The following is a 12,923-nucleotide window of genomic DNA, read 5'->3' as shown; positions in this document are numbered from 1 at the left end:
CTTAGGACTCTATTAGGTATTATAAAACAATCTATAATGCAACACTGGGTCACTTCCTTTAGGGTGATAAGCATCTAACTATGACAGATTTCAGTGAGGAAATCAGTAGTAGTAGTAGTAGTAGTAGTAGTAGTAGTAGTAGTAGAAGAATGTTTGTTTCTCCAGAAGAGAGTCTGCCACTATACCTGCCTACACCTGTTAGTATACAAACTCTAGGGCAGTTATGTTCTTTTCTCCAAAGTAAATTCCTCCATAGAAAGCCTGTAGGATACAGATATCTTCCAGAAAGATAGGGGAGATGGGAGAGCTTGCTTGTTTATGGCAGGAGTTAGCAGAGAAGCTATGAAAACAGGCCAGTTTTCCCAATTTCAGGTCCTAAAAAATAGTCATAGGGTCATATCAGGGTGAAAGAAAATAATAATAGTAACAGCTACAGTTCTTAAACACTTTCTGTGTATCAGACACTACACTTGGCACCTCGTATTCATTGTCTATTTGGTCCTCAGAACTATCTCTATATGTTTAAAATATTGTTATGCCCATTTTAAAGATAAAGAAACAGGCTCCCCCAGCTGGTAAATGGTGAAGATGGGATATGAGTCCAGGAAGAATAGCTCTTAAGCTGTACTCTTTTCTTCCTCCCTCTACCCCCCCCTCCCTCTCTTTCTTTTTTTTTAATATTTATTTTTTAGTTTTAGTTGGACACAATATCTTTATTTTACATTTATGTGGTTCTGAGGATCGAACCCAATGCCTCATGCATACTAGGCAAGCACTCTACCACTAAGCCATAACCCCAGCCCTTTCTTTCTTTCTTTTACTGGGGATTGAACTCAGGGGTATTCCACCACTGAGCTACATTACTAGTTCTTTTTGTTTTGTATTTTGAGGCAGGGTTTCACTACGTTATTGAGGGTCTCATTAAATTGTGCAGGCTGACCTCAAACTTGCGATCCTCCTGCCTCAGCCTCACAAATCACTGGGATTATAGGCATGTGCCACCACATCCAGCTCCATCCATACTCTTAACCACTATGTTGTTTTGGAAATACTAGCTATTGGATAAAACTTTTTTGGCACCCAGGTACAAGTAGACCCAACAGCTAGGGTCTTGCTTACATAATGTCTTTACAGTGCTTCTTATCTAGCTATAGTCCTGAATTTAGAACAGTAAGTATGGATTATGGAAAAACAATCGGTTTTTGCTTCTCTCTGATCAGAATTCCTCTTCCAAGCTGTCCAGCACCTAGCTACCACTTAACTTAGTTGTGATCATGCCACTGAGAGGCTGTCCTTAGGCTGGTGAAATTACAAGGTTAATACAGACCTTTTGTGCTTTCTGTGAGAAAACAGAACTGCTCCTCATTGGGAGATATTAACAGTCTGGGGAAGGTCTGGATTTAGGAAAGTAAAGGAAGGGTGGGAGGCTAAATTAAGTATTTTCAAAGGAAATGAAAGATCGGACCTTCTGTTTTTCTTTCAGTCTCTTGACAAAGTATAGATTATTTCAGCCCTATAACAAATCCAGAGAAGGAAGTTAAGCAATGAATGTCCTAAGTAGGTCATTCTCATTTTTATAGGAAAAGGTAACTTCCTTTAAGTTGGAGGAAGTTTACTGGGTATTAAAAGAAGAAAGGCTTTATCTTTCCTTGCTAAGAAATGGTAGGTATATTTGACTTGTTATATTATTTCTCTGTAGATGATTAGAAAACCCCAGTGCATTTACCACAAAAACTACCTGTAGCTACTTAGACCTTCTTCTTCATAGCAGTCTATTTGGGTGCAGGCCAGTGGATAAGCCACTGACCATTTATGAAGACCTACTGTGCACTTGGCACTGTTTCTTTTAGGGATGGGACATTATGATATGACCAAGAGGTCAGAACAGTGAATATTTTTCAGGGGTGTGCTAGAGAGCAAATCTGAATATCCAGACCTTGGTTCTATGGGTGCCAGGATAGGTGCATCCAAAATCCTGAACCATCATGAGGAAAGACATTTCCCCTGCCTTAGACTAAATTTTTTCATTATGTCTCTATCATCAACTTGTAGAACATGCAATATCTGCTTGGCCCTTTTTAACTGATGGGAGAGAGAAGCAAGGGCATGATCCAGACTTACACATGATAATGTTCTTGTTTAAGGTTTCAGAGTTGATCCATCTTCAGTGGGAGAGATAGTCAAAGTTTATCATGAAAATTTTCTAAAAAGCCTTTTTATCTTTTATTCCTCCTAATTCCCTCTTATATCTGTGTCAAACCATACATGTCTTGTGTGTGCGAGCGTGCTTGTGTGCATGGTGCTGGGGATTGAACCCATGGCCTTGTGCATGCAAGGCAAGCACACTACCAACTGAGCTATATCCCCAGCTCTGTGTCATACCATCCAGACATAAATTTTTCTTTGATTATGTTTGACAGGATTCAAACAGAACTACATGGAAGTAGAACAGAATGATTACAGTCTCTTTGGGAGAATAGAAGTTTAGCCTTGAAGTATGAGCATTCATTATAGAAGGAATTTATTAAATCCTTTTAACACTTACCCCAAGTATGAAGTCCAGGATGGCTGCGGCCCCAAAAGCCCAACTGAAGATTTATGACCCTTGAATTTCATGCTTCTAAATGAATATTGTGCTGGGAGTGGTTGCACATGACTATAATTTCAGCTCTTTGGGAGGCTGAGGTAGGAAGATTTGCAAATTGAAGGCCAACCTTGGAAATTTTTGTTGCAGTCCGGCTGCAGCAAAATAACCGGGGGGTGACGAACAACTTGTGTACATTGATGCAGCAGGAGTGGGAGCCATTTATTGTAGGACCGGAGGGGTATATATACATTACACACAGCTTATCTTAATTAACATAAACTAGATACAGCAGTCAACCAATAAGGAATCTCCACACTTAATGGCTCGCTGGCTTTACTTCACAAACCACTCCCTTTGCAAAATGCCAGGCGTCATCTTGACTTGTTTACAGACTCTAAAAATTTAGTGAAACCTTATTTCAAAATAAAATTTTTAAAAGGGCTGAGGAAGAAGCTCAATGATAGATTACTTACCTAGTATGTGCAGAGTCTCTGGGTTCATTCCTCAGAAAGAGAGAGGAGTATATTTGACTTGTTATATTATTCCTCTGCAGATGATAAGAAAACCCCAGTGCATTTACCACAAAAACTACCTGCAGCTACTTACTTGGGAGGCTAAATTAAGTGAAGCAAGGGCATGATCCAGACTTACACATGATAATGTTCTTGTTTAAGGTTTCAGAGTTGATTTAAATTAAAAAAAAAAAAAAAGGACTGGGGGTACAGCTCAGTGATAGAGTACTTCCCTGGCATGTACCCGACCCTGTGTTCAATCCCCAGCACTGCAAAACATAAAAATAAAACATAAATGAGTATTGCGTAATTAAGATAGCAACCCAAGGGCTGAGGTTGTGGTTCAGTGGTAGAGCGCTTGCCTACCATGTGATAAGGCATTCGATTCCCAGCATCACACACAAATAAATAAAATAAAAGTCCATCAACAACTAAAAAATATTTGAAAAAAAATAGCAACCCAAATCAGATTTTGCTAATTATGAGTTTTAAACTTTTGCTCGTGGCTTATACCAACTGTCAACAGGGTTGAGTGAATCTTCAGTGGCTACTGGCAGAAATTAACAAGTCCTAGGACTCTGAGGAGCCTAGTCATCATTAAAGCTCAAACATGAAACCAGGCTTCTTCCCAGCTCTCCACAGATTTAGACTTCCTATTTCTTAAAAGGAATGAGTTTGAATTCCTTGAATCTTTGGTCTCTGAAAAACACCTTTTTTTTTTTTTTAAGTTGACAATGTGCCTTTTATTTTATTTATATGTGGTGCTGAGGTTCGAACCCAGTGCCTCACACATGCTAGGCAAGCGCTCTACCACTGAGTTACAACCCCAGCCTCCTCTGAAGAACACCTTTAATCTGTAAATCCAAAAATATGTCCCAGAACATGTTCCAGATTAGACTAGTCTGCTAATACAAATAGAACACTGAATTGTTTGTCTAATCCTGTTTTGTGACTTTGGGAAATTTGTAATATTTCTAGACATCTATTTCTTCTTCTGTGAAATGAGGGCCATGAACTAGTATGCAATTTCAAAGGTTCCTTCTGGAACTATTATTTCTGTTGTTCTGTCCCTATGGTAACACTTTGGCATAAAAAAGTGTGGCTGCCTTCCATGTCACTTTCCTTACATGCTAGGAAAATTAAGGTTCTTCTGGCCACCATTTAACCAGCTGATTCATCTTATTTGAATGTATCACATACTTTCTATTTCCATTTTTCTTTTTCCTATTCTTTTTGTTTTCTTCTTAATTGCCTTTATTCACTTGGCACCTTCTATTTATTAGATCCTATCATTTATATTCTTACATTTATTTTTATATATTATCTCTAATCTTTAAAATATTATAAGAAAATATTATGACTTTTTCATAGTTAAGGACTAAAAGTCAGGTCAAGTTTGAATCTAGATTTCTGATCTGATAGTCTCTTTTCATTACTTCTACTGCCATCTTCCTGGCCTATGTGTATTTCCTATTCTAAAAAGGAAGTCTTTTCTGTTGCTATTTATGGGTTCATCTTTATTTGGCAGTCTGGCTTCTAGGGCAGACCATACATGTTGCCCTGATTGAGAAATAAGTCATACTTTAGATGTCAGTTTAAATTGAGAGAAGATAATGAAAACAAGTTTGCTGATAGGACACATCCTATTACTTAGTTGTCCTTCTCTGCTGGGAATTCAGGCCTGTAGATTTAAGAATGAGCAGTTTTTCAGGCCCAGAGCAAAGCCTTCTGGCATCAAAATTGGATAGCCATCACCAGAAACTTTTCAACTTGGGAATTCTTGTTTGTGGCTGTCTTCAGGCTTGAAGATATTTCCTGTTTCAAAGGTGGAAAAAGGGGGGAGGTAGTGGGGTGGGCCTGGTGGCAGATACCCATAATCCCAGATATTCAGGAGGCTAAGTCAGGAAGATTGCAAGTTTGAGGTCAGATTGGGCAATTTAGTGAGACCCTGTGTCAAAATAAAATGTAAAAAAAGGACTGAGGGAAGGCTGGGGTTGTGGCTCAGAGGCAGAGCATTTGCCTAGCATGCGTGAGGCACTGGGTTCAATCCCAAGCACCATCTAAAAATAAAAAAATAGAGATATTGTGCATATATATATATATATATATATATATATATATATATATATATATTTTTTTTTTTTTTTTTAGGACAGAAGATAGAGCATTGATACATTGGATACTGAATAGTCTAAAGAATGCACATTGAATCTTCTCAGGTGTCTTTTTTTTTTAATGTTTTTTAGTTGTAGGTGAACACACTACCTTTATTAAATTTATTTATTTATTCTAATTTGTTATACATGACAGCAGAATGTATTTCAATTCATAGTACACATACAGAGCACAATTTTTCATATCTCCTGTTTTACACAAAGTAGAGTCACACCATTCATGTCTTCATACATATACTTAGGGTAATGATGTGCATCTCATTCCACATCTTTCCTACCCCATGCCTTCTCCCTTCCCAATACTTGTATTTTATTTTTTATTTGTATGTAGTGCTGAGGATGAAATCCAGTACCTCACACATGTGAGGCAAACACTCTACCACTGAGCTACAACCACAGCTCCAAGGAGTACATGTGTCTTAAACCTCGTCAACAATTTTGAACTAACCTAATGCACTGGAATATCATCTACTTTACATCATTGATGACATCTTAATCCTGATGTGGCCAAGAGCCTCACAGTCTGTATCATGTGAATTTGAGTCTTTAGGAGCCTCTTTGCTCATTTTTCTTTGATATAACCTGTAGTCCTGTGCACTACCAAAGTTGTAAAGGTTAGTATTGCATACTGGCACTCTGTCTTCCGGCTCATGCATTGTTAGTTATACTTAGGACAGTGTGGTCCTTATTGCAGGCTTCCTTTCACATCAAATAGAAATGTTTCCGCTGCACCAGAATCTGCCATTGGCTAAGTGAAGATCTGTGAAACCCTAGCTCTTGGCTTATGATTAGAACTATCTGGAGACAATCAGAACTTCCAAACACCATTAGTAATTATAAAATTAAAACCACTCATTGACTATTCATTATGTGCCAGCCATTGGACAATCCTTATTCATCTTCACATCATTCTTTTAAGGTAGTGCTATCCCCTTTTACAGATATAAAAACTGAAACTCAAAAAAATAAAGAAAATTACATAAATTTACCTGGTTAATAAGTGCTTGCCAAGCAAGTACAAGGCCCTGGATTCAACCCCCAGTAGCACATATACACATAGAGTGGAACTCCAATTCAGTTTGTTTCCTTCCTTTATCTTTCTTCTCTCTTTTCTTGGTCCTGGAGATAGAACCCAGATATGCTTCACTACTGAACCACATCCCCAGTCCTTTTTTTAAATTTTGAGACAGGGTCTCACTAAGTTGCTAAGGCTGGCCTTGATCCTTCTGCCTCAGCCTCCCAAATTGCTAAAATTAGAGGCATGTGCTACCATTCTTGGCTCAAGTAAGTTATTTTTCTATCAGGCTCTTACCAGGACCCAAGTTCCTGTCTACTAAGGGTCATAAGTGGAGTTGTAAGTGTTCCTTAAAGATTATGTCATGTAGGAGATTTCTGACTTTGAAGCTATTTGAGCTAAGGTAGTGGGCCTAGTTCTAGGAATCCCACAAACCCAACAGCTGATGAAAGAGGGTTTGTATGTCCTTGGGGACTAGACTGTTAACCTGATGAATTGGGAAGGGATCTCAACCTGATAAGGGCAATTGGAGTTACCAGGAAGCCAGATCCCAAGGCTGTAAATTAGGGTAAAGTCTAAGGTCTTTTTCTTTTTCTTTTTTCTTTTTCCCTCTAGGGATTGAACCCAGGAGTGCTTTACACTGAGCTATAGCCCCTACCCTTTTTATTTTTTATTTTTCAGACAGGGTCTGGCTAAGTTGCTTAGGCCCTCAGCCTTCCAAGTTTCTAGAATTACAGGAATGCACCACCGGGCCCAATAAAGCCTAAGGCCTTTAAACACAATCTGAGAAATTGGTCTTGCCACACCCCAAGACAGTGTTGAAGCTCAAGTGGCACATGTTCCTGAAGTCTTTAGCTCCAGAAAGCAAAATCCCAGACTTGGCAAGTGCTCTGAAGTGCTGAATGAGTTGAGGCCCAGACCTGAGCTTAGAGTATGTTCTCTTGCAAGTAATTGAGAGGTGATGAGGGCAGGAGATGGTGGAGTCTAGATGAGCCGATGGGCAACTTTTTGCTAGGTAAAAGAGAAAGAAAGGAAAGAAGCCCACGTGAAAGACCAGGGAAGGAGGAGCCAGCACTGGGCAATATCCAGATAAGAGTGGAGCCGTAATCATGCACTGCGTAATGATCCAGCCAGGCTTCTGGTTTCCTTCTAAGGAGCTAGTAGCTCAGGAGCCTTTTCTGTTTTGAACTTCCTGTAACAACCTGTACTAGGCTATACTTTGAAAAGCCCACCTTATTGAGAAAGGAAAATTCCCTGTTAAGTAAGACCTTAGACATTCCATTCTTCCCTGGCAAGAGGAGAATGTCTAGGTCATCAAGGGAGTCTTGGAGGCCTTAGACTCTTGGGGCATAGTTAGAAGGTAGAGACATCTCTTAACATACTGCACCTTTTTCTCAGAAATTGGCTTTGACGTGGTTTTTGTCTTTTAGTACCTGACACCTTTTTAAGGAAAGCCAAGCCCTGGTTGCTGGGTCATAGGCATTGCAGAGGCTGCCCATGTTTCAGGACTTAGGAAAACATGTATTACTTTATTTTGCTTGGTTCCTGGGGGATGTTTCCATCTTGGAGAAAATTTTGCCTTTTTGTGGGTTTGAGCCATTCACTTCTGAGCCAAGATTCTGACTCAAGTATATAGCCCATGTTCTTGGTAAGACTGGATTATTTTGTGACTGCTCTTGCTGGGCTGTGGTCTACCTACCTACAGAGCTGACAATTGAAATTAGAAGCAAAGGAACCAGCTTGTATTAGGGTCTGTGGGAAAGAGCCAACAGAATTATTTTATGGAGCTGAGAATGTCTGGAAGGAAGAAAACTGGGCCAGAGCTGTGCCCTAGCTGTCCCTTCCTTCTGAACTGAAACTCAGAGAATTCTCCCTTAGGGACACAAGTTTTACCAGTGCTCTCCAGCTCATCTCTTTCCTCAGGAATTCTTGGCAGACAGAAGTGTTTGTTACCAAGTAAAGTCAGCCCAAACACAAATTTAGAATGGTAAAGGAACAGTCCAGAGGTACCTTTGTACTCCTTTGGAATCTATTCTCAATCCCTCTGACCTACCCTGACTTTGGCTTATTCTCTACCACCCTGCAGAGCTAATAGTCCCTCATCACTCATTTCTTCTCCTCAAGCTCCCTACTGAGCAGGGAGTTCTCCATGATGTCATAGGCTTTCCTACAGGTCAGATAAGTGCCCTTAAACTACCAAAGTGAATAGTCATTCCCTCTCCTGGTAATTCTTTTCTGCTCAACTCACTTCTGCCTACTTGATTTAGTGCCTCTCCCCTGTCAGACCTTGCCTTTATTTGATGGTCTTATAAGTTGAAGTCATATCAGGCCTAGCTATAGTAGCCCTTTCCTTCTTAACCAGTGGTACCCAAGGTTCCCAGAGTCAGCCGAAGTCTGAATCTTCCCCCTGACATTCAACAATGTCTTTCTGACATTGTTGAAGAGAGGGATCTCTCATCAAAACAAAAACTATAGCTCAGTCTTGAAAATATGCCCTGTACCCAAAGGCTTGGATGTCTAAAAGTTTCATCCACACAATAGGTAGGAAGGCTGAGTTGGCATCAAGAGATTAAAAACAAGTGGCAATTGGTGCTAAGGAATATCCCAGGACTGAAGAAATGTAGTTCCCAGATAGGGAGAAGCAAGAAGACACTGGCAAAGTATGACACTGACAACCTGGCCAGAGAAAGCTTCAGGATGAGGATGAGAGGAAAATTATAGTATCAGGAATATGAGTGACCTCAGGCATTCACAGTTCTGTTACTTCTCATGTTCTTTTATCATACCCAGAGTAAACATCCTTGGTGGCCAGGCTAGGTTGGTAAAGAAAGGAGGGGAATAGAACAGATTAGGAAGTAATGTTCCCTGTGGCCTGGCTTTTTTCTGGATGATAAGTAGTGAGCCAGGGTCTTTTGGAGGTATCACCCTAGACTGAATCCAACCCATAAGGTAGCAATGTGAGGCTAAGGCCCATGATTTACATGGTCCATGCCCTGCTCTTTACCTCCCTCAGGTGCTAGAGGTAGTACGAGCCAACTATGACACACTCACACTGAAGCTGCAGGATGGCCTGGACCAGTATGAGCGCTACTCAGAGCAGCATAAGGAAGCTGCCTTCTTCAAAGAGCTGGTGAGTACTCTGCCCCTGGCTCTGCCTATGTTTCTTGGGGGCCCATTCCCAGCTACTAGGTTCTGTTTGTAGGTGGACATTTAGGGAACAGCTGCAGTTTGCCACAGGCTAAGACTAGAAGGGTCTGTTGGGATCCAATATAAAACTTGTCTACCAAAACAGTTCAGGAGGAGGCAATGAGAGAAGAAAATATTCCCAGTGCAAGTACCTCCTCTGCAGCCATGGAGACAGCCCTTGCAGAGCTCCAGCTGGGCCTGGGTTTTGACGTGTGTTCCCAGTGGTAGTTCTGGCTCATTGCTCCTTATCAAGGCCTCAGAGCAACTAATGAGGATAATGAGAATCAATTATTCACTTCTTCCTAAATTCCTAACTGGTTCCTAGTCTGAGTGCCCTCCTAATATAGTTCTCTAGTTTTTACTCCCTACACCCACTCCTACTCTCCAATCACTCAGCTTCCTACAGTCCCCACCCTTGGCTACCCAGAGCCAGTAAGCATTTTCTCTGCCTCCTACTCCACCTCCCAGTCAACATCTCCACAAAACTGATCTCTCCCTATTAATTGTCCCTTTTCTGCCCTGTGATCAGAGCTGCTCTCAGGAAAAATTCAGCCTCCCTATAGTCCTACCACACCACCTGCTTGGTTTACATAAACTTCTGGCTGGGAACTAAGACCAGGACACTGAGGCCTCTGTACCTACTTCCCATGTCTTTAGACTTCCTCTGCTGGAGTATAACTTCCAGTGGCCCAGCTTTTACTTCCCCACACCACATCAATGCACAATGAAGGTGCTAGATTTTAGATCATGTCTTGTGCTAAACACAGCCCAAATCTGACCCTGACATGACCTCCTCAGGATTTCTCTGGTGTGAGTTAGTTGGGAACAGGGAAGCCATTGGTGTAAGGATATAGCAAGTAAGAGTATTTTTATGGGGTAGTTGATGAGTCTTTATGTCCATGTTGGGGAATTACTGGGGACCAGCAATTAACTATTGGGAGATGAAAAAGATTGTGAAGGAGAATTAGAGGAGCTCTGTCTTTAGGCTCTTTGGTGGTAGCCTCTGCCTTACTCAGCTCTCCTGTTTGCACTTCTGGCACAGGGATGCAGAGTGAGTCTGGTCCAGTTGGGAGTTAATGAACTTGAGTTGCTTGCTGTTTGCCACGCTATTCTTTCCTGTTTCCTACCTAACAATTTTATTAACTTTTCTATAGCAAAGCAGATTTTAGGGCTCAGGACACACATTATCTCCTCCCCCCACCCTTTTGTTTCTCATAAACATACACATGGATGAACCTCCTTGCAGTCTGCTAGATTCCTTGTGGAACCCTCTCGTAATAGAGAGTTTGGCCCTCTCAGCTGTTCTCCATAGGTCTTTCCCTTGCTGGCATGGTGGATACTTCCTTAGCCCTGTGCCACAGGCACTGCTGTCTGCTGTTTGTAACTGACTATGTCCTGTTTTCTCTCTTTCTGTGCCTTCCCACCTTACCCCTACCCTTTCCCAGGTTCGATCCATTAGCACCAATGTCCGGAGGAACCTGGCCTTCCACACACTCAGCCAGGAGGTCCTGCTAAAGGAGTTCTCCACTATCTCCTGAGGCCATGCCCACCTGACAGCCACTGACTGCCCTTACTCATGAGGCTCCTGAGCTGGAGGGGTGCAAGGGGAGAGGGGGCTGCTTCCAAGATTGGAGAGAAACAGATACTGAGTTCTCCTGGTGAAGGCCACACTTCAGTGAAGCTTGGACAGCAGGGGCAAGCCAGGGATGATCTTATTTGGGGAGGAATGGGTGGGCAAAAGGAGAGACATCCAAGAACATGGGGACTTCTAGGTGGGTCCCCTGGACACCCCCCTCACATTTCCAATTAACTTTACAAGTTGTGACTTCTGGCTGATTTTCAGAAGCTGGTGGGGCAAGCCTCAGGAGAGGCCAGGACCCTGAAGGCCAATGGCTTTCCTTGGCTTCTGAAAATAGATCAACTTTCAGACATACCAGGAGCCATATCCTGTTCCCTTTAAGCTTGGAGCTGAGCTGGGTTTGACATCTGTGTCCCTACCCTGTTAGGACTCTGTCCAGTCATTAGGACCCTCAGGTCAGGCTTAGGATAGGATAGGATAGGATAGGAGTGGGGCACTCCCCCCCCCCCCCCATTCAAAGTCGATTCCTCTAAGAAACTGGAGGCTGGAATCTACGCAGTGCTCACTGTCTGGCCACCACTTTCTGGATTTTAGTTTTGGCACCAGAAATACCTGTTAGCTTTCCCTTGCCTTCCAGCCCATTGACTCATCAGCATAAAAGGCTTACAACCTTAGCTTTGCATTTTTAGTTTGGTTTAAACTGTCTTTAGGGTGTGCACAAAATAAACATTGACAGGTTTTCTGGAGCCCTTAAAGTGCCTACTTTGCTAGTTCCCTTTCCAGCAGTTTTCCCATCTTCTCAGCCACCCCCTCCCACTGGGGGCCTCTCCTGCCTCTGCTGAGCTCCCCTCCACATGTTCCACCCCCTCACCCTGCTGTTGTTTACATCCAGCCTGCTTAAGAATTTCCTCTGGGGAGGAATCTGTTCCTGCTATGGTCTGGTGCCTGGGAGGGAGAGAACCTGTTGGGAGCAGGGTACCCTCCATCTGAAAAAGGCCAGGTGACCATTATGTATAGGGCCTTCATTCTATCTACCCATATTCTGGGTGGGACCATGAGCAAATCTCCTGATCTTCTGGAAGTTAGTCTGTGGTTCCTCCTTTGTATAGTCTCCACAGGACCATTGTAGGGTTTTTTTTTTTTTTTTTTTTTTTTTTAACTCCACAGCTACCTCCAAAATAGCTGCTGCTATAAGACTCTCCCTTTCTAAAGGAGCAAGCAGGCACAGAAATAATTGGATCAAGTGCAGAAATCCAGCTGTGAGAACAGGTGTGAGACCTCCCTAGCTGTTATCCATTTAGCCCTGTATCTCTTTGGTATACTTGCCCTCCCTGGGAACCAGAGTTGTGGCTCCAACTTTGAGCAGATAAGCATTAGTTTCAGAGAATCCACCAACAGACTCCCATGCCTAGATGTATGATCTGAAGAGATTATGGACTGGGTCTTCTCTGATCACTGATCACTGTATGGATAGCTCAGCCTGTGACATTAGTATTTTCCAAGGTGATAAACCCCAGAACAGATCTGGATCTGGCAAATTGAAGTTATTAAAAATTGATCTGTGTGGGACAATCTTCTTAGTGTCCCCCACCCCCTTAATCTATGTGGCCCAGACTCAATTCTCAGAGACAGAGTTAAGGTAATCTCCCAGGTATTGGTCCCATCTGGCTAGGAGACCCCTGCCTGTCCTTAACAGACTCTCCTGAGTGTCATGGCGTTAGTAGAGGACAGTTGAGCTCAGACACTTGTAGCCTCCCTTGCTTTCTGGATGGAAGAAGGCAGAATACAGTTCCCTTATCTCCAGACTTCGTGGTGTTGAGGTCAGCAAGTCCTTTGGGCTCCTTCTGGATTCCTGCCAGCATTTCGTATA

At 42.3% G+C, this 12,923-nt stretch overlaps 1 protein-coding gene across 5 annotated transcripts in view; it reads left to right on the top strand.

Moving 5' to 3' along the window:
* Armh3 (armadillo like helical domain containing 3) overlaps positions 1-11,799 on the top strand; it is a 171,326-nt gene extending 159,527 nt beyond the window's left edge. For all 5 annotated transcript variants that reach the window (XM_076835222.1, XM_076835224.1, XM_076835220.1 and 2 more), the window contains 2 exons: positions 9,302-9,418; positions 10,920-11,799. In XM_076835222.1, coding sequence (XP_076691337.1) covers positions 9,302-9,418; positions 10,920-11,012 — 210 coding nt within the window. In that variant the 3' untranslated portion in view covers positions 11,013-11,799. The remainder of the gene's footprint in view (positions 1-9,301; positions 9,419-10,919) is intronic.
* Positions 11,800-12,923: the final 1,124 nt, after the last annotated feature.

This window comes from Callospermophilus lateralis, chromosome 15 (assembly GCF_048772815.1).
Source record: "Callospermophilus lateralis isolate mCalLat2 chromosome 15, mCalLat2.hap1, whole genome shotgun sequence".
Lineage (NCBI taxonomy): Eukaryota > Metazoa > Chordata > Mammalia > Rodentia > Sciuridae > Callospermophilus > Callospermophilus lateralis.
Note: the sequence above shows the minus strand (reverse complement) of the source record. Positions and strands in the feature narration are given on the sequence as shown.